The 27,342-nt window shown below is 31.1% G+C and overlaps 1 protein-coding gene across 1 annotated transcript in view; it reads left to right on the forward strand.

The window, feature by feature from the left end:
- The first annotated feature begins 384 nt into the window (after positions 1-384).
- Positions 385-27,342, forward strand: part of SI (sucrase-isomaltase) — an 87,846-nt gene continuing 60,888 nt past the window's right edge. Inside the window, exons 1-15 of the mRNA XM_040636582.1 lie at positions 385-502; positions 1,672-1,808; positions 5,511-5,628; positions 5,916-6,025; positions 6,949-7,100; positions 8,274-8,445; positions 10,075-10,174; positions 11,366-11,478; positions 14,073-14,198; positions 15,578-15,709; positions 15,797-15,916; positions 17,641-17,754; positions 22,509-22,593; positions 23,497-23,614; positions 24,992-25,163. Of these exons, the coding sequence (XP_040492516.1) occupies positions 385-502; positions 1,672-1,808; positions 5,511-5,628; positions 5,916-6,025; positions 6,949-7,100; positions 8,274-8,445; positions 10,075-10,174; positions 11,366-11,478; positions 14,073-14,198; positions 15,578-15,709; positions 15,797-15,916; positions 17,641-17,754; positions 22,509-22,593; positions 23,497-23,614; positions 24,992-25,163 (1,887 nt within the window). The remainder of the gene's footprint in view (positions 503-1,671; positions 1,809-5,510; positions 5,629-5,915; positions 6,026-6,948; positions 7,101-8,273; positions 8,446-10,074; positions 10,175-11,365; positions 11,479-14,072; positions 14,199-15,577; positions 15,710-15,796; positions 15,917-17,640; positions 17,755-22,508; positions 22,594-23,496; positions 23,615-24,991; positions 25,164-27,342) is intronic.

The following is a 27,342-nucleotide window of genomic DNA, read 5'->3' on the forward strand; positions in this document are numbered from 1 at the left end:
TAATGAGCAAAATGTGGATAACATCATCTCCTTCAAAAAATAGTGAGAATTAGGGGATGCACTGCAAGTGTCAGATTTCTTTTACTTGAGAAGGGCTCTAACATGAGAGAGCAAGGCACACCTGCTTGTTGATCTTTTCTTCCCTCTATGTTTCATCTTAGTTACTAATAATGTGTATCACAAATTCACTCTATTTATTAAAAATTGCATGTGCTGTTTACATTTGCCAGTTTATTATTTTAGATTATAAGCAACTGTCTGTGGCTCTGCTTGTGTTGTACTTAGTTAAAAAAAGAGAAATGTATATACGCTTATGATAATGATGGTGGCTTGCTGTAGTTACATATTTTACATTATATATATGTATTTCTTTTCTTTCTTTAGATGGCAAAGAAGAAATTTACTGGATTAGAAATCTCTCTTATTGTCCTTTTTGCTATAGTTGCTATAATAGCTATTGCCCTTATTGCTATTTTAGCAACTAAGACACCTGCTGTTGAAAGTAAGTAATGTTAAAAATACTTGCACGTTATAGTGAAGTTAAATAAAATTTATCCCATAATAGTTATGGATTTTTAAAAGTAATCTACATGAGATGAAAAATGTGGAGAATGATCTCAAGTAAGTTACATAATTATTCCAAGTTTTTCCTATCCATTATATTACAGTTATTTCAATGAACAGCTGTTGTAATTAAGCAATCTATAGGTTTGACATTAGTGATCTTCCCCACCTTGTGTTGCTGAGAAATTGTGAAGAGGCAGAGTGATCAAGGTGTTAATGGAAGGTCCTGGGTTTTTGCTCCGGCCTTCAGATACTTGCAAAAGTATGGGGGGCAGAGTGGAAAATCTGGGGGAATACCCTCTTTATTTTAGTCTCAATTCTTTTTTTTTAAGTGAGAGAGAGGATGTATAACAAAAACGGGTAGAGGGAAGGTGAAACAAAGCTTGAAGTGTTTATCCTTTTTTTCTATTTCTGTCCTAATTTAGAGTAAATGCATACTACTCTGATCCACCTCACCTTCTCTTTTTTCATCATTCTTTTTTGACCAAATAAGAATTAGAAAGGCTGTTACAGATTACCTTCTAGTCTAACCATAGTTAGTTTTCCACTGCTATGAGTCATTTGTTTTACCTGCTCCTGGTAAACTTAAAGCTGACTACATTGTGACATGATTATTTTATCTTACCCATGTCTGATTGCTGGGAAGTTCTTATTATATAGAATTGGAATTTATTTTTCTTTCCAGTTCGTTCCTTTCTCTTCTATTCACTTCAAAGTATTGTTTTCCTCCTACTTTTCTCTTTTCTGCTCTAATTCTTGTCTCCTTCTCTATATCCTTTTCCCATACATATATCTCCATCTTCTTTCTTCATCTATAAAACATATTTTTTCATAAATATGGTGGAGTAAACATTTTGCTTCCTCTTGAATCTACCTCAAGACCTTCTGTGAAAATATTTTGTTTTTCTGCAGAAACAGTCAGTAGGGCTCTGCACAGTCAATTTTTAAATATCGTTTGGATATTTTCCTTTGGTGACTAGGACTTGAATTGTGGGTCCTTTATTAGTGTAAAATTTATTTTTATTATATGTATAAGTTCATTTGTTCTTTCAATGTAAGGTATTTATTAACACCATGTTTTATTTTATTAACCTCTTTCTTTCCTAGCAATTAGTAATTCTACTGCAACTCCACCTACCACTCGTACAACCACCGTGTATCCTGGTTCAGGAAAATGTCCAAGTGACCAAGATGATCGTATCAATGAGAGAATGAACTGCATTCCAGAGCAATTCCCAACACAGGTCTGCCACAAAAGACTTTAATATTTTTATGAATAGATATAGATATTCATATATATAGGATATATATAGTTGTATATATATACATACTATATATATGGATATATATAGTAGTAATTAAATTAAGATAATTGCTTAGTCTTGGATCAGTTCCATATTTTTAAAATCTAGCCATCAGTTAGGCTGCATTTATCTTTTTATTATAGCTCCATATAAAGAGATGAGAGATAATTGAAATTGATGAGCTGGCTTTTCTGTACTTCTATTTAATAAATTACCAAGTTAATATTCTTCCATGCTTAACAAGCTACTGTTAATTTTAAAAATCTTTATGAAATTCTATCCTTGCAAATCTACTCCTTAAAGAATATAGCCTTTGACAGTATAGAACATTTGAGAGATAAATGAATGCTCCATAAAAGTGTTTATAATGATGGCATTAAGAAGTGTCTGGAAAATAAAGTCAAACTGATATTTTGGAAAATTATTATTATTTATTTTTTAATTATTTGGTAGTTTGGGAGAAGAGGCTCAAATAGAGATAATTAGGGGTAACTTAATAGGTTCATGTAACCCTAAGTTGACTCTTCCTTGGTTTTCATAACCTACGTGGAAATAAAGGTCAAGGAGAGCATGGGTGTACAAATGTGTGTACACATTTTGTGATATCTATATATTCTATGCCATCTATAATATGATATCTATATATTGTAAATATGTATTAATCAGGGCGTATCAAATTCTATACATTATATATATATTATAATGTAATATGCATATTTATAGTATATTATGTGTTATATGCATGTAATATACATATCTAATATATATTAAATCTATAATAGACATATCTGAATCTCACCTTTCTCACTCTCTCCATCACAAAAAATATAACTAAATGAACTATAAAATTTCTATATGTATGGAAGTGTTGAATTACTATATTGTACACCTGAAACTAATATTACACTGTATCTTAACTGGAATTTAAATAAAAACTTAAAAAATAGATTAGGAATTAAAATAATAGGAGAAAATACCTGAAATCTTGAAAAATAGGCAGAATGACTAAACATAAATAACAAGTATCAAAATCTATACAAAAAAATCAAAATTATTCATATTTTAAAAGCAACAATGAAGATATACATTTTAAACTAATATTTTGGTGTGTGTTTATGTAGTGGTATGAGTGATGTCTTCCAAAAAATTCATATCTACTTGGAGCCTTAGAATATGATTTTATTTGGAAATAGGATCTTTGCAGATGTAATTATAAGAATTTTTGCAGATGTAATTAAATGCTAAATGAGGTTATGCTGTATTAGGGTGGGCCCTAAATCCAATGGCTGGTGTCCTTATAAGAGAAGGGGATGATATACAGAGAACTACAAGGAAGAAAGCAGTGTAAAGATGGAAGTAGAGACTGGGGTAAGGTATCTTCAAATCAAGAAATCCTGGTTTACCAGGAGCTATCAGAAGCTCGGATCAGAAAAGGAAGCAGTTTTCCTTAGAGCCTTAGAGGTAGCATGGTTCTGCTATCACCTTGAAGTAGGACTTCTATACTCCAGAACTGTGAAAGAATAAATTTCTGTTGATTCAGACAACCCTACTTATGGCTGTTATGACAGACTTAGGAACCCAATACAGTGTGTTTGGATGAACTTCATGTAACTCCATTTTACTCTATATTTTTTTATTTTAGCAAAATATGATCGTACTTTATTTCTTTTTTCTTAGCACCTTTATACCTCTCAAATCAGTATATCTACATCTATTTCTGCCTCTTTGTTTTGTACCAATATTTTTAAAAGTCTTTTAGAAAAACTACTGTAGGGTGCCTGGATGGCTTAGTCGGTTAAGTGTCTGCTTTTGGTTCTGGTCGTGATCCCATAAGGTCCTGGGATAGAGTCCCAAAACGGGCTCCCTGCTCAGTGGGAAGCCTGCTTCTCCCTCTGTCTGCCACTCTTCCTGCTTGTGCTAGCTCTTTCTCTCTGTCAATAAATAAATAAAATCTTTAAAAAATAAGAGGCTACTGTAAATAACAATTTTTATATAATTATCTCGTTGTATTGCTGGGAGTTTTTCTATAAGCTCTATAACTAGAGGGTTAATTGCCTGATAAAAGTCACATGTACTTTACATTCTGATAGATAATGACCCTCTAAAATATCAGCTCCAATTGTACTTCCATTTGTAACATACATGTATGCATGTGTATACATGTGTGTGCATGTGTATGTGCATCTGAAGCCATTTTAATTTGATGTTAAAGTAGGAGAGAAGTTAACATGTCAGCTACTACAAATGTAGGCTTTAAACTTCTTTTCAAGGCAAATAACCAAGGGAAAAAAATCCCACAGATGCTCAAATTATGAAAGTGTGTCACACTATTAAATTCAAATATCAAGTAGATTTTTAATTATACCAATGTTAACACACAGCATTGCCATGTGGCTCCACTTTTTATATGAGCATATATAATTTTTTCCACTTCACACAGTCTTTCCATACAGATCATAAAACTACTCAAGAGTTCAGCATTTTGTGTTAGTCATTGAATGTAATGTCTGCAACTAGTTGCAACACCAGGCACATAAATTAGTTTAACTAGTTTACTTAAATACTGAACTAATAAGTAGCCGGAAATAACTGCCTTAAGCATTTTATGGAGCCTTGAATTCAGGGCATGTCTTCATCTTTATAACCTCACTTGCAGCTTGATACATAATTGATACACAAAAAATATTTCAATTCTTCTAAATTGACTACATGACAACAGAATAGATTATAATTACTCATAGGGCAGGAACTTTTACCTTTTTTTTAAGATTTTTATCTATTTGGAGGAGAGAGAGGAGAGGAGAGGGAGAGGGACAAGTGGATTCTGCACGCTTAGCGGGGAGCCTCATCCCACAACCCAGAGATCATGACCTGAGCCAAAATAAGAGTCCCATGCTTAACCAGCTGAGCCACCCAGGGCAGGAAATTTTTTTAAAAATATGGGCTTAGTAGTATATTTTGAAATCTGGGATTGTGATACCTTCAGCTTTGTTCTTGTTTCTCAAGATTACTTTGGCTATTCAGGGTCTTTTGTGGTTCCATACAAATTGTAGTATTATTTGTTCTGGTTCTGTGAAAAATGTTTATATTTTGATATGGATTATATTGAAACTGTAGATGCTTTGAGTATTATACTCAAATAAAAAAATTTAAAGTTGGGGCACCTGGGTGGCTCAGTCAGTGAAGCATCTGCCTTTGGCTCAGGTCATGATCCCGGGGTCCTGGGATGGAGTACCACCTCAGGCTCCCTGGAGCCTGCTTCTCCCTCTCCCTCTGCCTGCTGCTCCCCCTGCTTGTGCACTCTCTATGTGTCAAATAAATAAAATAAATAATATCTTTAAAAAATTAAAAGCAAGCAAAGAAAAACCATAGGTTTATAATAATGTGTATTGACATGTTAATTTTATAAATCACAACTCAGAGCATCAGTCTTTGGTAGGGTATAATTAATTCAATTGATATTTCTGCCAAGTGAAAGGAACAAGAGAATAGGTGATATTTTAACATATTTTTGAAGAAAAAAGCTTGTTTTTCAAACATTTAATTCAAACATTTATTGGAATGAATGAATATTTAAAAAATAGAGACTGACACATGATCACAATACTAATCCTATGATTCCTTTTATAAATGTCTCGTCAGGCAACTTGTGCCACGCGAGGTTGCTGCTGGAAGCCATGGAATGACTCTGTCATTCCTTGGTGCTTCTTCGTAGATAACCATGGCTACAATGTTGACAAAGTGACAACAACAAGTACTGGTGAGAAATGTTCCATCATGCTGATCCAGTATAATATATTTTAAGTGGAAAACAAAAAATATATTTAAAATTCTTCTTTGGAAAAATATCTTAAATAGAATCAAATGGGAAGTTTGTACACAAGAGTGTTTAAATTGCTTATATCAAGGATTTATTTTTTGCATAATTGTATCTTAATAAAAGAAGTCATTATTTGTGATAAAGGGAATATAATTATAAAACTAATTAATATTGTTAATCTTTATAAATAAAGTCATCACTCATACCAACTTTTTTCTTCCTGTAAGGACTTGAAGCCACATTAAACAGGATATCTTCACCTACTCTGTTTGGAAATGACATTTCTAGTGTTCTCCTCACAACTCAAAATCAGACACCCAATCGTTTCCGGTTTAAGGTTGGTTTTTATTTATAAAGAGGAGTTAATCATGAAAGGCAGTGATCAGCACACCTTTCATCTTACCAAGACATTTTCCCTTTTAAGAAATATTTATTCTACAGCAAAGGACTGATTGGACTAGTTATCCCACTTCCCTGAGCCTGTTTGCTGAAATGTAACATAAGAACAGTTGTCCAGCAGTTGTTTTTGAAGAATTTCATAATATAGTCAATGTAAAATATTGGATAAGGTGTCTTGAGAAGAATAAACACTCGATAAACTTTAAATTTTTATTCTTTCAACCCCACACTATGATGAAGAATTAGTTTAAAATTGGAGCAACATACTAATTGTGCTGTATAAATGGGACTTTTACTTACTTAGTTCTTTTTACTGGTATCACTTTTATTCATGATTTTAAACAAACTAATTCCTGCTATTTTTTAAGCAAGTAATATACTTGTATGGTCTTTTGGATTTGGAAGTGAAAACAACACCATATCCTTTGTATAGTACTTTTTTAAAGCAATTTCACAGGAATTAAGAGGTTTTTTTAGCAAAATTTAAAATCTTCATGGAATTTCTAAGGGGATGACCACTGAAAAGCAATAAGAATAATTAAATTCACAAAAATACAGTATTCAAGAATAAATATTTAGTAATATCATTAATTTTTCTATATTTTTCAGTCAATAAAATTCTTTATATTATATATATTACTTTTATAACCAATTCTATATTCCTTGACAATTTTTACAATTCTGTGCATAACCATTCAACAATGTTAAAATTAAGTTTATGCCTAGATTAATATCTCCTCTATTAAATTATTAAGTTTAGTATTTTTTTATTCAAAACTTGAATTTGATACTTAATTCAGAATTGGAAAGTGAAATAATGATTTTGAATCAAATAATGCTGATTTGTTTAAATCTTTGCAGATTACTGATCCGAATAATAGAAGATATGAAGTTCCTCATCAGTTTGTAGGAGAATTTACTGGAACCGCGGCTTCTGATCCGTTGTATGATGTGCAGGTTACAGAGAATCCATTTAGCATCAAAGTTATTAGAAAAAGCAATATGAAAACTTTGTAAGTATCTTATTTTACATTTCTACAAGGTTAAATAACTGGTCAATTTTATTCTATTATTATAGAATTAGAAAGTCTTAATTTTAAGGCATTTTCAGAAAAAATAATTTTCCTCCCCAAAGTAGGCGAGTATACATCCTTAAAAAGATTATAATGGAAAACGGGTTTTATTTCCTGTGGATGAAAGGTATGAGAAGGTGAATGAAAATGTACCATTTGGGGCCAAAGGTGGAAGTAAAGAGCATCACTGAGAATTTTAACCTTTATATTTTTACATAACTAGAACTCCTATTGTGTCCTTTCCCCATTGTTTATTGTATTCTGTTGCCAGTTTGAGGATCAGATAGTTACTATTCAGAAAGGGGCTAATTCCTATAGTAATATTAAAGGACTTCATATATGCGTATATGATGGATATATATATGTGTATATATATATATGAAAAATATATATTAAATTAAATATTGCCTGAATGCCTTCATTATGAATGTATTTTGGGGGATATTTGTGGCAAGGGATTTAATAATTTTCAAAGTAAATGCTCTCATGTCTCTAAGAAGGTTAATTAAGCAGTTGTCAAGATCAAATCGTAGCAATTACTTTTCTTAAATATAGTTTAATAATTTGCAATAGATATTATGTTAAATCATGAAAGTATTAAATACCATTTAACATTTCTTGTAGTATGTATTTGATATGCATCAAACATACAGTCTTTTTCATTTTGGAAAAATCATTTTGAACTTAAAATATATGTTAGAGGTGTGAAAGCCAATATGATACTATATTTTAAAACTGTGTCTCTGGAGCAAGGCAGAACTGGGTTTGAAATCTGGCTCCACTTCTTACCAGCTTGTCACCTTAGAAAACATGAATTAATTTTCCCTATTTATATTATTTATAAAATGGAACTGATAATGGTAGTTATGCTTTAAGATTGTTATAAAGATTCAAGAAAGAATGTGTACAAAGAATCATATTGGTGGTGATGAAACAAATTGTGTTGATGGAATTAACAAATGCTATTTATGATGTAATTCATATATTCCCAAGAAATGATCACAGCCCAAGATTGACGTATTTTAAATGAAATATTCTGGATGATAACATAGACCCTTCTTTGGTAGGACATTTGTATGTCTAGATCATTTATTTATTTATTTTGTTGTACAGGTTTGACACCAGCATTGGTCCCCTGGTATACTCTGACCAATATTTACAGATCTCAACCAAACTTCCCAGTGAATATATCTATGGTATTGGGGAACATATTCATAAAAGATTTCGTCATGATTTAAACTGGAAAACATGGCCAATTTTTACTCGTGATCAACTTCCTGGTGATGTAAGGAACCATTTTTTTTAATAAATAAAATTTTAATAAATAAAACATATTGGAGCAGATAATAATTTTAGCCTATTTGAAACCATCATTTATTGATGTCAGTGATAGCTAATCGAGAAGTCTATTTACTTTAGGGGTAAGAATTTATAGTAAAGTCCTAAATGAACTCAAAAAATAACCAACAGATTTCATGAATGCTTAAATACGTTTATTTAGTTTATGAATGTTTTCTTTTGATTTTGATTTTTATATTTTGTCATTCCCTTTTCAGTCATTCTCATGCTTAAACTTATCTGTGAGGGGGCACCTGGATGGTACAGTTGGTTGAGTGGCTGAGCGTCTGACTGTTCATCTCAGCTCAGGTCTTGATCTCACAGTTGTGAGTTCAAGCCCCATGTTGGTTTCTATGCTGGTCATGGAGCTTACTTAAGAAACAAAAGCAAACACAAACAAAAAAATCTATCCACGGCTAGTCCATGCACTAGAATCATTCTAAATGCCAGCTGTGTTCTTTATCACTTTGTATGATGCGGTGTGTGCCTATCTGTTGGACATCATTTGTACATCTGTGTCTGTTTCTTCCTCCCCCATAACAGATGACACTCTTCCATAGGTTTAAATATTTGCACAGGGATCAGTTCCCTTTGTAAGTCCTGAATCTCGAGGTTCTTTATCATTTGTACAATAAGTCGCTGAGCACTGATTTCAAGTTTGACCTCCTAAGAACTTCTCCCAAATTCCCCCATGCAGAATTAGTCTTTACTTTCTACCTTTATTTATATTTTAGTATGACAATCACCGCAGGTTAGTATTTGTGTTCGTATTTGTCTAGACTTCTAAAATATGAGATTCTTCAGGACAAAGACCCTATCATTAAGAAAATTATTTTTTTATCGATTCATGATTGCTTTGAGTCAATGCTTAGTGATTTTTAAAATGCCAATACTAACTGTTTCATTCCCAAAATTGAATAAGTGCATTGTTCCTTGAAAGTAACAATTTGGTAGAGAACTACTACTAGTAAACTACTAATAATGATTCTACCAATCTTTTTTTATAGCATCACTATCTGTGATGAACACTTAATAGACACGAGGCTGAGAAGTTTCATAGCTATTTTCTTGTAGTATATTTCCATATATCTCTCCTTTGAACTTCCATATCCAGCCAGGAACTCTTTTTTTCTTTTACTTTTCAAGTGTATTTGCAGTTGGCCTCAACCACTTCACGTACTCATTAGCTTTTAGCAAACATACTGCAGATGATGAACATCATCTTGTGATTCCCTGAAGTGCTTGGGCACACATGGGGCATAATGAACAAATATGCCATTTTCTTAACATTAATAGCTTATTAAAGCTCACTTAATCATAATAAAACATTTAAGAAAGTTATCTATTCATAGTTTAATGAATATATTATGTTACATATTTTATGTATTAACATATAATCAAAATAAGTTAATTTTTATGCTACAGTGTCTCATATGTTATATATAGTTAATTAGTATAGCGATATGAGGAGTAAATTACAGAAACAAATTGGACTAGATAAAGACCATTTTAAATATATAATTTTTAAAATTTTAAATGTATTTTAAAAATTAATTTTCAAATTTTTGCCTTACAGAATAATAATAATTTATATGGCCATCAAACATTCTTCATGTGCATTGAAGATAATTCTGGAAAGTCATTTGGTGTTTTCTTAATGAACAGCAATGCAATGGGTAAGAGTAATTTATCTGATAATATATTTAAATGAGGTTTAACTTGAGGGGGCTCCTGGGTGGCTCAGTCGTTAAGCATCTGCCTTCCTTCGGCTCAGGGCATGGTCCCGGAATTCTGGGATCGAGCCAGACATCAGGCTCCTCCACTGGGAGCCTGCTTCTTCCTCTCCCACTCCCCCTGCTGTGTTCCCTCTCTCGCTGGCTGTCTCTCTCTCTGTCAAATAAATAAATAAAATCTTCAAAATGAATGAATGAATGAATGAATGAATGAATAAATAAATAAATAAATAAATAAGGTTTAACTTGAAATGTTAGAACTGCTCTCTTATTCCAGTCATAGGTATTGTATGTCAGAGTAAGCTCTATTGTTAATGGTTTAGTATGTGAGATTATTACAAGCAGCTTTCGTAGTTAGTATGACAATGGAATTTTGTATATCAATGCTTCTGTTTTGGGAAGAGTGTACTATGTTGTGACATTCAGGCACTTTCTTTTCCCTTCAGAGCAACATTGAAACACAGCCACGAAAATGATTGTTCCTATTTTTACAGCCTCACTTGTTAAGATAAGTTAATATACCACTACAGCCAAAAAGAGAAAGGTCCATATAGGGAGAGAAAGAAGGAAGATTAATTTTTTAGTTTATCACAATTCAAGTAATGTAGAATCTTTTTTAAATGTTGTGAGTGCAATACCAATGTTTAACAGATGAATCAGTGATAATAAAAAGCTACGAAGTTGAACAATGTCCCAGCAAGAACTATGTATTCTTTGGTTATCCAGGCAATTATTGTCTATATTGAAAAAAAAAATAAAAACTTTTATATTTTTTTTCTTAGATATTAACATGTGATAATATGATCTGTTAGAGATTCTTTAATTAAAATAACTAATTGAAATGCAATTTTAGAAAAAAGTATTTTTGTTGTAAAAGGACTGATCCCTTGCTATGTGGTTTTCAGGGAAAGATTTTGCCAACATCCATAAAAAGAAACATCTGGGATATCCTATCATAAATCTCATATATGGTGGCATTCTATTTTTCTCTTATATTCTTCCTATTTTCAGTATCTTATTTTACCTTAATTATTTAAAAAACAGTGTAAAAATATGTGGTTAATATGAAGCATTGTACTTTATCGCTATGTGTATTTTTAGTATTTATATATGCTTCTCCAATTTTATTTGTAGAAATTTTCATCCAGCCTACTCCAATAGTAACTTACAGAGTTATTGGTGGAATTCTGGACTTTTACGTCTTTCTAGGAGATACACCAGAGCAAGTAGTTCAACAGTATCAAGAGGTTTGTTTTACATCTATCTTATAAAACACTTTTCTTTCATCTCACATGTCTAATTTTATTTAAGATATCTGGGGCCTCTTAGCTAAATATATTTTTAAATCTTACCATTTTTCAGGTATGAGTAGGTGGTTGGTTTTTTTTTTTCCAATACCATGAAGCCTATGTATGTATTAAATGTCTTTACTTCTGATATCAAATCGTTTCTTGCTTCTAGGCAGCTGAGTTCAGGAGTTGGATTTCTTTGAAATGTTGCATATTAAATCTTTACTTATTTGTGATCTCCTTTTATGGGATAAAGCAAAAGGAAGTATCTGACCTTTAGGGCTGAGTATAGGCAACAGATTTATAGGTCATTCACCCATTTGATAAAAATCCTAAAGGCAAGTGAGTTAAAAGGAAGGCTAGAGAAATTTGCTGTTAATACCCAGTAGGTAAACACCAGGTAAATTGGCTCTGATGCTTAGGCGTAGACGGGCGAATTTTGAAACATAGTCTCAAGTCTCATATCTTCTCTCTAAGCAACTCTTGCTCTCCTATTAAATAATGTTTTCACATGCCTAAGTCCTAGATGGGTCTTAGGGAGGTAAGGAATCCAGGGCCTACCTTGAGCTGGCTTCTAAAATATAACTCTGTATTCCTCCTATATAATTATTTTATACAATTGTTCTCCTGTGACTGTGGGTATGGAAAAATAAATTCCTTTTATTGGCATAAGACTAAAAGATTATGCCTATTTTTAAAATCTTATTTTATTGCTATATCTTTGACATACAATTCCCATTTGCTAAAGCGATGTTAAAGGAGAAGTAATTACTGTCAAAACTTTCTTTAATTAGGATCCAAAAACGTGAAATGAGAGTAGGTAGGGTTTTACACGAGTAAATAATTTATAGTCTAACAATTCCCAAATTGCTATTAATAAGTATGCGTTTCAGAAAAGCACACAAAATTTACAGTCTATAATACTAACATAATTACAGTGTTAGGTTGAGCTTTATACAGACTTTGGGTATGGTTACTACACCATCAAAACAGTGGATAGCACATTTTTGAAAGAATTTGACACTAACTTTGTGAGATTTAGCTGGGATTGTTGTCTGTTACATGCTGAATACAGTCTGTGGTCAGCAGTAGCTGGGTTTGAGTTATGAATGGTGTTTGAATGCAGCATACGGAGAGTATAGTAGCACACTTGTTTACATCATTTTATGGGTAGCCTTGCAGAGGCTTGATTTGAGCAATAAGATACAATAGTGCTGTAGAATACAGCACAATTAACCACTAAGGCATTTAAGTGAGGTTTAAGTTATGTAAAGAGTAGGCAAAAGAAACTTTATTTTTTGTTTGAAGAAAAAAACATTTTTTTCTGTACAAGCTAAACCATTAGAGGTCTTAATATATGATGGCTAATTGAACATAATAATAAAAACATAATAAAAAAATTAAAAAAGTAAAATTTAATTCATCTGACTGACCAAATAGTTTTAAAAATGTTTATAAAGTATAAGATAAATAATATATGAATTAATATGATAGATAATATTTTGTATACTTTTAATCAAAACAAATTATGTCATATATGTGTATAATACACAAAGACATTTCAATTACATGTTCAAATCTTCAGTGAAATTCCATGAAACGTAAGGTGTTTATGAAATGGGTTTAAAAATGCTAATTTTTTGAGAGTTTTGATACTAATTTATTTTTAAAATAAATTTAATGTTTAATGAGTAGAATACAATAACCCAATACAAGTAATTTTTTAAAAATGTTACATTGTAGTTTTTTAGACATATGCGCCTTATTTTAAAAACCATCATGCCAATAAAGTCTTATATTATAGTGTCTTCATACAACCTAATACTCAGTTTTAGTGAAAATAATTACTATTAGTTGCACCCATATTTCCACATGCCAAATTGTCTCCTCTCTTATGGTGACACACTGGTATGCTGTTGCTGTGCACCGAGCTTGTTTGGGCCACAGAGAATGAGAGAGGAGACTCTATTTGGCACAGGGGAGAAGCCCTGCCCGTGAATGAAATAAGTACTTGATAAAATAATTGGGTTGGAGCCTTACAGAACATATATTTTATTAATATTTTGAAAATATTGATATTTCAAAAAGGGGAAAAATAAGTTTCAAAATATAAGGGGTTAGAAATTGTATAGTTTTAAACATTTTTTTTGTTACGTGGGGACCATTCATTCCCTCATTAATTCATTCTGTTGCTACAGGAGGTGAGAGTGTGGTGGGACAATTTTCTTTTTCTCTTTGATGCTATTTTTATATTTTCTCTTTTTTAACTTTCCATGCTGGGAAAAATACACCTTTGCAAATGCAACTTTCTTAAGAGCTAACTTTCTAACTTTTTATCACAAAATAAACAAAGATGAGTGACAAAACACATAGCGTTTTGTAATAAAGTTCTAACAGAATATCCAGGACACAGAATTCAGGTAACACTAAATCTTTGTTCCAAATATGTAATTTAACTTAAATAAATAACTAGAGAAAACAGAGTAAGAAGCATATTAATAATAATTTTAATCCTCTTTGTTGAAATTAATCAAATATCCGTTTACTTCAAGTTCATTGGCCGACCAGCAATGCCAGCATATTGGAGTCTTGGATTCCAGCTGAGTCGCTGGAATTATAAGTCGCTTGATGTAGTGAAAGAAGTGGTACAAAGAAATCGGGATGCTGGCATACCATTTGTAAGTGGGATGAAGGGCTTGTGGGAATATGCACAAGTTAGATATTATCACATAATAATAAATGTAGGATATTGTCAGCATTATACATAATATGATACGATGATATAAATATGGATTATTAATCTGCATTTTAAGGATAAAGTCTTTCTAAAATCCATACATAAGGCCGGGTCTTCTTGAAATTTTAAGAACTGATTATGAGTTATACTAGAACAGAATACAAGTTTAACTGTGAACATCACATTCAGTTTTTTAAATATAGACTGTTTTTTATAGCCGATATCCTTTTTAAGGTAAAAAATATTTAGGGGCATCTGGGTGACTCAGTCGGTTACGCGTCTGACTCTTGGTTTCAGATCAGATCCTGATCTCGCAGTTGTGGGATCTCGCAGTTGTGGGATCCGGTTCTGTGCTCAGTGTGGAGTCTGCTTCAGATTCTCTCTCTCTCTCAAATAAACAAACAAAATCTTTAAAAGAATATTTAAAGTATTTTATGTAATATGTATTTTTTTTTAATTTTATTTGAGACAGTGTGAGAGAGAGAATGAGAGGGAGGAGGGTCAGAGGGAGAAGCAGACTCTCTGCTTAGCAGGGAGCCCTGACAATTTGGGGCCCCATCCTGAGACTCTGGTGAAGAGGAAAATTACCTAGAGCAGACCCAGGCCAGGAGGCCCCAGAAGATGGAAAGTTACTAACAACAAGCTAGAGATAACCAGAAGCCCTACTGGGAGCAAGAGATAACCAGCCGTTTCTGCTTGTATAAATAGGCTTTCTGCCACAGGCTCCCTGCACTACTGTTCCCGCCCGAAACAGCCCCCACCCCCCCAGTTTAAACCCACCTACCAGCTGTGAGCATAGCCCTTGGAACCTGACTGCCTGCAGTCCCCTGTAAAAGCCCTATAACCCCGCTGCCTGGGACCCAGAATTTCGAGCACGAGCTCATCTGGGTCCACTGGCATAAAATAAATATGAGTTCTCCCACTTCTCCGAGTGTCCTTGGTCTTTCACTGGTCTGATTTTAATTTTTCCGCAACACTGGGATCATGACTGAGCAGAAGGCAGATGCTTAATTGACTGAGCCACCTAGGCGCCTCTATGTTTTGTTTTCCATACAATGATTCCCATATATAAAACATAATACTTATCCAGTGATCATCACTGAAACAAGTGTGAATAATCATTTAATGCTTTTGTACTTTAGAATTTAAAAAATTACTTTTATAAAAAATTACAACTGTGGTTTTAGTGAAATAGAAGAGATCTAAGTACATTTACATTTTAATCATTATATTTATAATACAAATTCATTGGACTTAAAGGTTGAAGTGATTAGAGTTCTTTCAGTACTATTTATTGAAATATACTCTACTAATTTTCAGGATACACAGGTCACTGATATTGACTATATGGAAGCCAAGAAAGACTTCACTTATGATAAAGTTGCATTTCAGGGGCTCCCTGAATTTGTTCAAGATTTACATAACCATGGACAGAAATATGTCATCATCTTGGTAATGACATTATATATTAATATGTTTTTAGTATTCACACATTTGTAACTTAGGAGATTTTCTATAGTTTCTTCTTTCTATTATTAGGACCCTGCAATTTCCATAGATAAGCTTACCAATGGAGCGGCATATGAGACCTACGATAGGGGAACCGCAAAAAATGTGTGGGTAAATGAATCAGATGGGACTACAGCACTTATTGGAGAGGTAAATTATGATATTCATTAAAGTTGTGTTGAGATTTTCTATTGTGCAATCACAAGGTTTTTATAAGAGAGTGTGTGTGTGTGTGTGTGTGTGTATTTGCTTTCAAATCTGTACTTGGTATTTTAATTGTGTAAAGAAATTTTAGACAGAGGAAATATTTCAATGATCTCTAAAACAGTTTTTGTAACAAGGCAGGTAATTTTCAGTGCTATACACACAAAAAAAACTGACAAAATATAATTTAGATGACAAAATTCTAATAATTTGATGTAAAATAATTACTTATATAAATTGAATAATTTTATGCTGAGTATTAAATTTTATGATTTACATTTAATCCTCACAGTAAGATAATGAGATAGCTATAGTTAGAATTCTTACTTTATAGGTGAAAAAAGTGAATTTAAGAAAGGTAGAGAAACGTTCCTGATGTCACAGAGCTAATAAAAGCAGAATCAGGAAACAGATTACATCCCCAATGCACAATTTTAACCAGAACAAACATTCTTTTGGAGACAACTTTATAAGACATATCAAAAACTGTAAGGTCTAGATATATTGACCTGGTAATTTCACTTCTGTAATTTAATCAAAGGAAATAAAATGAGATAATGTCAATTGATTAAAAAAACATGTTTATTGTAGAATTATTTACAATAATGAAGAATACCGTAACCATCACATTTCCTTACATTCATCGAAGTCAGAATTTCTGCTGAAAGTCTTATTCAGATAATTATGAGCTCCATCGGGAAATAAAAGCCAAATTTTTTCTTCATAATGCCTGTTAATATCTTACAGAATATACTTTGTTAAGGTCTGCTCCATTTGATATGGACGGATCAGATAGCCGATATGGACGGATCAGATAGCCAATATGCATAATTTGTATATAAAACAATATGATTTATTTCAGTTCATCTGAAATTGAATTTCTTTTGCCTGTCATTATTCTAAGCAAGAAGTAGATAATTTGAAGAAGCATGATCATAAAGACACAGCATAGTGTGTATGGTGTTTTATAGCATAGACTCAGATATGTGATTGCTGTGTTTGAATTCTTTCTGTGACACATATTAGTGGTGCAGTCTTAAAAAATGTATTTAACTTCTCTGTTTATCACTTCTCTCATCTGTGAAGTGGGTTTAATTATAGTAAATAACTCATCTGTTAAGTGGTGATTAAAAAATAATACCTCTCTCCTACAGTTCTAGTGAAGATTAAATGAGCTAATAATTATAAAAATGCTTGGAACATTACCTAGCACATAACAAGTGTCATATTCTCATTTATTAAATAAAAAATACATACACAAAGACTTTTTTTAACTTAAATTTCTTGGAAGCAAATGCCTTTGGAAATTAAATTGTGTACTTCTTTTATCAGACAATGAATATATTACGTAATTTTTATTTTTTTTTAACCTAACCTATTAGGATGCTAAGAAATAAACTTAGCTGCAGTCAAAAGAGCAGCCTCATTCCATGCTCATATTTTTGCCTTCCTAAATGCTTTATGGTCTTTCTCTCTACTTTACTGTCACTTAAATGCATTTTAAAGTGGGCCCAAGATTATTATAAGCATAGATGGTACATGGATCACATATACCTAAGGAAGTACAATATTATAACTTTAATATTTGCTTTTACTATTCTCCACTAACTTTGTATTATTACTTATTTTTCCTTTTTTATATGTATATTTGTGAATGATCTGTTTTTTAGGTATGGCCAGGATTAACAGTATACCCTGATTTTACTAATCCAAACTGCATAGATTGGTGGGCAGACGAATGCAACATTTTCTATCAAGAAGTGAAATATGATGGACTTTGGATTGTAAGTAGCTATTTTAAACCCATAATTTTGGACAATTAACATAGAATTATTTTTCTATAAAATCATTATTCAGTTGACAAGGTATAGTTTGTAATGTATTGAACATGAAATTAAAAACTGTAACAATATTTTTCTAGAATGTATAAATTCATACCTGTCATGTTCCTGAGTTAGAAAAGAGTAAAAACTAAAAACTGTAAATTCATAGTTTTCTTCTTCAGTAATGCACTTTATAGAATAAATTTCAGTTTTGTCACTAAGGTGCTATATTTTTATGACTCATAATTTATGTTTGAAAATAGGTAACAAGATTTGGAGATAAAGAGTGCAATTCTAAAAATGTTTATTATGGTCTACAGTATTCAAATGATTGCAGCGATGTGGACTGTAATAATAAATAAGCTCTCAACCTTCAGACTTTCTTTTTAGTAATTTATGGGATAGAACAAAGCAAAATTGTAATAGGCTGTTTTATCTCAAAATAATCAACAACAGCAACAACCAAAATCCTAGGTTGCTAGTAAAGTTATGAAAGTAAAATGCTAATGTTTCAAAGTTTCTTTGAATTACGTTTTATACCTGTAACTATTGATGGCTTGCTTCTGGGTTTATTGTATAGAGTGATACTGGATGATAGTCAGTGGTTTAGTGGCTTTTGTTATGGCAACCGCAATCACATTGGGGAATGAAACTACTTGGTGATCCCTATTCTGTGTTTCAGGAAAAAAAAAAAAAAAGTCTAATAAACCAGAATACAGAGAGACCATCAGGGATTTTGTTCAAAGATATTACAACTGCACAGAGTTTCGGAAGGAGATAATGGATGTCCTAGGGATAGCTATACTTTTCTTTGGCTACTTGGTTACACAATATCTCTACTTTCATGAATTGCTCATTTTTCATTCAGTGATTATTTCTTCAATCAGTTACTTAGTTAACAAGTGTTTACTTTGCACCATTAATATATCAGGTATGTTGTAGAGAATACAAAGAGGAAAATTATGTTTTTAGCTGAACATGGAATTGAATTAGAGGTTAGGATAACCTTCAGGATTATCCGTGATGAATAGAATGAAGATGGAGAAGCTTTAGTTATTTGACATAAAATTAGTGAGATCACAATAACACCTAGCTGCTGATAGAAATAACAAAAATTTGCATTCCAATCTTGAGGTTTTTGTTTTTGTTTTTTCTTGTTGTTCAGTTTTGTTTTTAATTATAGTCCCAATTTCAATGTATTATATAAGTTAAATGTTTCTAGATTTTTAGGTGGTTTTTTTTTTTTGTATGTTTTATTTTGTTATAGTTTTTGTTTTTGCTTAGGAAAGGGTTTGAGTCCATTAGAGGAGAGTAGCAGTATAAATGACACTTTAGGAATAGTAAAAGAGAATCTGACTGTGCTGTACATAGAGAATACTTCATTTCCTATATCCACTGAAGACAAATACTTGATTCATCTCCAAAGAAAGGGAGGGGATGGGACAAGGAAGAGCATCTGAGAAAGGCAGAGTTGTTCTCATACTAATACATAAGCATTTGACTAAGCTTAAAAAACAAAACACGTGATAATCAGTATGATTTCAAAGCTCACTAAACACCACTGAATTAATTTATATGATGTATAAGCAGAGGTTATACTGCTTCAAACTCTTATTTGAATAACTGCCAAATCCTACTGCTAAATTGTTTCCTTAATTCTTTCATTTTCTTCAGATTATTTGTTCTGATAGAATGAACAGACAGTAAAAAGAAATATTGTTATTTAACTGCTGAAATTTTATTTTCATGTCAAATTTAAAAATAGTGTTATAATTTACTAGATTTCTAATTTAAATTCCATGCTAATGTTTTGAATTTTAACTTTAAGTATTAAAACCACTTTGGAAAATTATGTGAGCTTAATGGTCATTGAAAAATAGATTTTTGCATATAAACATATACTTGAATTATCTTTTTTTACATCATTCTTGAGATAATCTTCTAATACTTGAGAAGTAAGAGCCCAATGCATTTGGTATAATTAGGACTGAAGCTGTGATTTCAAAATAAAAGCATTAATCAATTTTTTTAAAATTCAAAGATCACTTCCACTTTTTCTGAATAAATATCCATATTGTTGTGATCATGTTGTTATGATTTCATTCTTAAAAATCTAATAAGCAGAATTCTTCCATAAAGAAGCTCAATAATTTAATATATAGTACAAGAAATGTAAAATTCAATGATAAGATATATTCAAACAATTCATATATTCAAATAACTAGGGACTTATTTGGTTATATTCTCTCTACATTTTATAGGATTCTTATAATAATTGAGTTATTTTTTAAATTATTTGAAAAATTGGGCTATTTCTATTTAGATTGAACTTGAATGTGGAGCTATGAAATGCCAACAGATTTTTTAAAAATTTTTATTAGGCACCAAACTTTTATACACAATTTTCAATGGATTTTAAAGAAAAGAACCTTCAGAAACAACCCTAGAAATGGTGTTGACAATTCCTAGGAATGCTCATTACTTGATTTGGGATAATTTGAATGATACTTGAATATCTGTAGGTGTACTTATTACTATCAATTCCTGAGGCCTTTTCCTCGCTCCTTCCACCGCTTTGAATCTGCTCATTGTAATATTAAAAATACTAATTGAGTTTGTTTTTACATGACATTAAATACATAAAACATCACTTAAATAATGTGTCTAAGTTAGAGAAAAATGTTTTCAGACTTTTCAAAAGTGCAAATATACAAAATGCATTAAAAAAGATACAAATAAATTCTATTGTATTTTGTGTAATATGTTTAATATATTCATAATCCAATCTTGCCAGTAGACAGGATATTAAAAAATAATCAAATAGGGGCGCCTGGGTAGCGCAGTCGTTAAAGCGTCTGCCTTCGGCTCAGGGCGTGATCCTGGTGATCGGGGATCGAGTCCCACATCAGGCTCTTCCGCTATGAGCCTGCTTCTTCCTCTCCCACTCCCGCTGCTGTGTTCCCTCTCTCGCTGGCTGTCTCTCTGTCACATAAATAAATAAAATCTTAAAAAAAAAAAAAATCAAATAGCAAATACTGTATTTGTTGTAAAATATGGTTAAAATCATATAAAGGTGTTTATTTTTTCCTTTAGTGGTTAATACATTTATTTTTTTTTGAGTACATAAGACTTTCCCTTATGTTGTAAACTGGTGAAATAATGTATTTGATTTAATCTTGTTTACATGGTTGTATGATAAAACAAATATTTTTATTTTTTTAAAGTTTTTATTTAAATTCTAGTTAGTGAACATACAGTGTAATATTGATGATTAAACAAATCTTTTGATCCATTTTCATGTGAAATATATTAATTTTTCTTTAAAAATTGTTTATTCTTAATTACATAAATATTGCCTATTTGGATTGAATGCTGGAAGATCTTGTGAATTTTATTGCAAATTTGCAAATACATAATTCAAATAGAATAACATAAATTTCATAGTTAAATGTTTTGCCTTTTATTTTCTCAAGAATAATTATATACAAAAGATGTTACTTTAGAAAAAGTCTCAAAGTTTAAAATAATGCAACTCAATTCCCAATTATGAATTTCAGCAGTTGAAGTTGTTTTTAAATTTAACTGGTGGATTTGTGAAGAAAAAATACTTAAGTTCACCTAAAATTATTGACTGTGTAACTGTAGTATCTCTTTGTATTAATTTTATTGGACATAGGAAAACAAAATTGAATCAGGTAATTTCAATAAAATAACCCCAATACTTTAAAATAACTGTATAATTTTTCTTCTTTATGACTATGAGGAAAATATTTGGGAAATGGAAACATTTACCTTTTAATATCTGTTATCAAAATGAGAAATTTATTTTGTTCCTCCCTTGAGCAACCTTAATTTTTCACATTAATTCCATCTAAGCGTGATGTGGATGGAAGAAGGGAAGAGTAATAAAGAAAATATATTTCTTCTGAGGAAAACAAAATTAACAAGGGACTTGCCTGAGTGTGAAGCCTCTGTGAGAGCAGAGACTGCATATCACAGAGACGTGGAAAATAAAGTTCAAAAATGTGTGGAAGTCCTTCAATGCAATTAACAGAGCAGGAGAAGAAATTCAGTATTTCTTGAGCACGTGTAGTGTGATATATGATTTTATATACGTTATCTTTTTCATTCAAAGGCTTTATTTAAATTTACGGTCACAGAACTAGTATGTGGCAAGACAATATTGGGGCCTAGGTTTGCATGGCAAAAAAATCTATAAACACAGCTCTGCCTCCAAGAGATGTTTAGGTCACTGGTTTTTATACTGTGGTCCAGCTGCCCTAGGGTTCCTTGAGACTCTTTCAGGGATTCAGTAAGGTAGTAACTATTTTCATTAGAATACTAAAATGATATTTACCTTTTTTCATTTTCATTCTCTTATGAGAGTGTAGGAATCGAGGGCTATGCAAAAAGTGCTGTGCCTAGCTGCCAGCAACGCTCATCATAGAAACTAGATAAATGTCAGTGGAAATGAGTGAACTATGTTGAATAAATGAATGTGCTAGAAATGGGTACAGTGGTGGACTCAGTGAGAAAACTGATACAACTATTTAGAGAATACAGTTGCTTAATACTTGTAATGTAATTAATGTTTTATATGTATAATTAAAATTAGGCAAATAAAAACATTTGGGTTATATACAACCCCTGAATCCCATCTAAGATGCTTCTGTTATTACTTAAAATCTGTACTTCTTCACATTATATCCATTCAGGACATGAATGAAGTTTCCAGCTTTATTCAAGGTTCAAAGGAAGGATGCGAAAGCAACAAACTAAATTATCCACCTTTTACTCCTGGTAAATTTTATTTGGTTCTTTACTGACCATTAACTGAGAATAATTTTCCCTGTTGACTGGTAAATTCTAGCATGTATTTCTAAATCACAAACTTTGATACAATTTTGAGACCCTGAAATCACTGATTTTTTTTTTTTTTGCTGGTTTTTGTTTTACTTTTGGGCCTAAATTTTTATGCTTAAGAAAAGGAGAATGATTTTAAATTTTAGTATTGCATATTGACTTTCTTGATCACTGATAAATTGCCCATGTTAAATAATTAATGAAAAGAAACAAAATTTGTTTGAAATTGTAATTTAGATGATCAGATTCTTTCCATGAGCACTATACTGTAAGTCTGTACAGTTTTTAGAATGAACCTAATGTGAATAGTTACATCTCACATATTCTAACATGTAACAGATTTACATGTATGAGCGTTTCAGCAGGGGGGACAGTGGCGGGTTGGGGTAACTGGGTGATGGGTATTAAAGAGGGCATGTGTTGTGATGAGCACTGGGTGTTATACACAACTAATGAATTGTTGAACATTACATCAAAAACTAATGTTGTACTCTATGTTGGCTAACTGAACATAATAAAAAATAAATTATATTTAAATAAACGAAGCTCTAAAGCTTTGAAATGGGTGTATATTTATATGATGCATAATACAAATGGGTATATTTCTCTCTGTATATTTTTAAAGGGTGTTTTTTCTATGGGTTTATTCAGTACTGAAATTTGGAATCAGAATATTTATTAGTATAAGTGCAAACCGTACAATCAATAGGAATAGGGTTTAGAACTTCGTTTCAGTTGTCTTTCATTTTTTTAAACCAAATATGATCTCACATAGCACATTATGAAGTTTACAATGGCAAAATATCTCTTAAAAATTATTTCTTACATATTTTTTCTAAGATATTCTTGACAAACTCCTGTATTCCAAAACAATTTGCATGGATGCTGTGCAATACTGGGGGAAGCAGTATGATGTTCACAGCCTCTATGGGTACAGCATGGCTATAGCCACAGAGAAGTAAGTGTAATTTCATTCAGAAACCTTTTTCACATTTATTGTGTAGAGATGTATGTTATAATTTCCTAATATAGTTGGAAAATGGCAAGAATAAGAAAACAAAGTATTTTCGTGGTAAAAAATTAGGGCATTAAAAACACCAGTACTCTTACTAATCTTCATGAATTTGGAACTTAGTTAATCAAGAATTATGTGGTGTATGTATTAAACTGTGATTCTTTTTTAATTCATAGATTTAAATTATGCCTCAACGTTTTGATTCAGTTTGCTATCTCTGAATATAATGGCATTCTAAGTATGAACTTCACAATTGGCCTGGGAGCATGGTGTTTCTAAATAAGTCTTTATTTTTCAAAATCAAGGGTTTCAATTAAAATGTAATTTTCTATGTAGTATCTCCCAAAGTAATTTTCTAAGGCAGTGTGTCATTGTATATAAAGTAGAAACAAGTTAAAAAATAAAGGAAGGGGACAATCATATCTTGATTGCCTACTATTTTCCAAGCATTATATAAGTACATATAAAGCAATTGTCAATAAAACCCAGATCCTGATCTCAATACATTTTTAATTTTCTTGTAATTAAGTAACCACAATCAAGTTTAATGCAAACCCACATTTGTCTAGTCCCAAGACATACCATGATATTACAGCTTTTATACACGATCTTCATAGTATTTATTTCACTTTTTAAACTCAGTAAAGCATTATATATTGAAGTGTATAAATACACAAATTCCAGAAAAAAAAGGCAATACTATAGTTCAATATTGTAAAGATAATAATTTAGAATAGCCACCTGAGAATAACATGTTTTTACTAAGGTAGTCTGGATAATCTTATATACTAAATCAAACTTTTGTATCTTTCCTTGAATATTTCCCATTAATGGAAAAAAGTTATCATTAATACTCAAATACCAGTAGAATGAGATGAATAATACTAGTAGTTGTGGATAGTAAACTTCTAGAAACAAACAAACTAAAATGCCACTCAAATATGTAACTTTTATCCCAACATGACATGCTAATATTTGAAAATACAGATATTAATATATCATTAGCATCATTGTGCCACAAAAATGTGTACAGAGTTCAAGTTCAGTTTATGAAATTTTATATTATAAAGGAATTTCAATGAGTTTAGACTATATATATTAAAAACAAATGTTGAGTGGATACAAAAAACATGTTTATTTAATTTGGTAAAGAAAACCAAAGTCTGAACCACTTCTCATGGATTTCCTTTCTCTGTTTGATTGGAATGTATTTAAATAAGTAAATATTGATAATAAATACCAAATTGGTATGAAAGATTGATAAAATATTTATATTTCTATAAAAATAAATCTTATTTATTAATTTACTTTTATTTTTAGAGCTGTAGAAAAAGTTTTTCCTAATAAGAGAAGCTTTATTCTCACCCGGTCAACTTTTGCTGGGTCTGGACACTATGCTGCACATTGGCTAGGAGACAATACTGCTTCATGGGAACAAATGGAATGGTCTATCGCAGGGATGCTGGAGTTCAGTTTGTTTGGAATACCACTGGTAAGCAATTTCATACAGTGTTATTTATTAAAAAATGTGAATTACTGTTACTTTTGTAATATTATTATCTTAAAGATTTTCAATAAAATGACTAAAGGTATGTTGCAGAGAAATTCATTCCTTATTCTTAGGGAATTTATGAGAAAAATAAGAATATGGATGATGTCTATAACATTCAAGCTATTAGAATGAGAAAATAGAATAAATAAAATCAAACAAATCAAAATAATACCAAAACGAATACCAATTTGTTACCAATAGAAAAAGCTTACATGATATATATAAAGTACCAGATAAGATGGTAGGGAAAAACCCAAATATATTGGTAATAAAGGTAAATGTCAAAAATCTAAATATATTTAAAATACTAGATTGTCAGTTTAGGTTAAAAAACAATAAAGCTATTTCCTCTATTTAAAAGATAAGAAAATAAAAGAAAAGTAAAAAAATAAAGACAGAGAAAGTCTCAAAATGTTGAGTGGAGAAAATTTAGGCAATTCTAAACATAAAAAATCTCATGTCTCTATATCAAGCAAAAAAAGTACACAGTGTTGATATTCAACACCAAAGAAGGCCACTTTACATAAAAAGAAATAATGTAAAATGTGTTAAGAAATTACAGAGATCACTTATTCTTTCATATACACAAAACAAAATGAAAACCAAAAACCAGCCAAACAAAAACAACAACAAAAGCTACACTCACTCACACACACACACACACACACACACACACACAGAGTCTTGACACTGGAAATTAAAAAACACATTATCAAATGATTTGTGAGTCAAAAAATAAACTGAATGGAAATGGAAGGGGGGGAAAGTCCTTATAATTGAACACTCACAATTATGCTTTGTATCAAAACTGTGAGATATCAGCTAAATTTATTTTAGAGGAAAACTCGTAGCCTTAAATGCTTAGATTTAAAGCAAAGAAATGCTGAATATTAGTGAGTAAAGTGAATTGATTAAGATAATGGGGAAAAAAACAGAATAAAACTAAAGAAAGAAGTAGGCAATGAAAATAAGAGAAGACATTAAGACAATAAAAGTAAAGTTTCTAGAGAAAACTTAACAAAGTGAAATTACAAAGGTGATTTTGAAAATGAATAAAATACAGCATTTTCAGCAGTTTTATCTGAAAAAGAAGGAAAAAAATAAGCAATCTTATAATTTATTTTAAGATAATGTGTTATTTATAATAGCAAGCAATTAACATACAACAGCCAGAAGTAAATATTAAAACTAAATGTGGACTTTTTTGAGAAAATTTTAAATAACTAAAAAAATTAAATATATGTCATCTTCATAGATAATAAGGTTTAGTATATTAGAAATACACATTCTTCCCAAACTATTATCCATGTTCGTGTTATTCCAATTTAAACTATAAGGTGAATTTGGGGAACATCAAGGATTATTTAAACTTCATGTGGAGAGCAATGCAATTTAAAGAAGTAGAAAAGAGCTTCAGGATTTACCCCATGTGATAAAACAGTAATAAACACAATGATATTTGTTTCTGTATATTCGAATAGAATAATACAGCAAAATAAGATATAGGCCCATGCATTAATGAAATATGTAAACTGATAGCACTTGCGTTATAGCTCAGTGAAGAAAGTATCAAATATTCATATGCGCAGTAGATTATCCATTTAAAAAAAATTGGTCCATGCCTCACACCATACACAAAAATCAATCTCAGATGGAGTAAAGATCTATGTGTGAAAAGTAAACCTTAGACATATTAGAAGAAAATATGAATAATTCTGTGAGGTTAGGGGAATAATTTCTTAAACAGATCACAGAAGGCACAAATAATAAAGAAACATAAATTTGGCTACAACAAAGTGAAAAAAAACTTGTTCTTTAAAAGACTATTTTAAAAGTTAAAAATAAGTTGCCCACATACCAGGAAATGAGATTTTCAATTAATATAGCCAATAAATGACTAATACTCAATTTAAAGTACCTACTATAAATCTGTAGAAGGTAAAAATAGTAGAAAAATTAGGGAAAGATGTAAATAGATAATTCTGTAGAAAGAGAAACCCATATGGACTCAGTAAAAATATGAAAACTTTCTCAACTTCCCTAGTAATCAGAGAAATGCAACTAAAAACTTTGGTGAAGTATACATTTTGTGTGTGTGTGTGTGTATATATATATATAT

Source organism: Ursus maritimus, unplaced genomic scaffold, assembly GCF_017311325.1.
Source record: "Ursus maritimus isolate PB19 unplaced genomic scaffold, ASM1731132v1 scaffold_20, whole genome shotgun sequence".
Taxonomy (NCBI): Eukaryota; Metazoa; Chordata; class Mammalia; order Carnivora; family Ursidae; genus Ursus; species Ursus maritimus.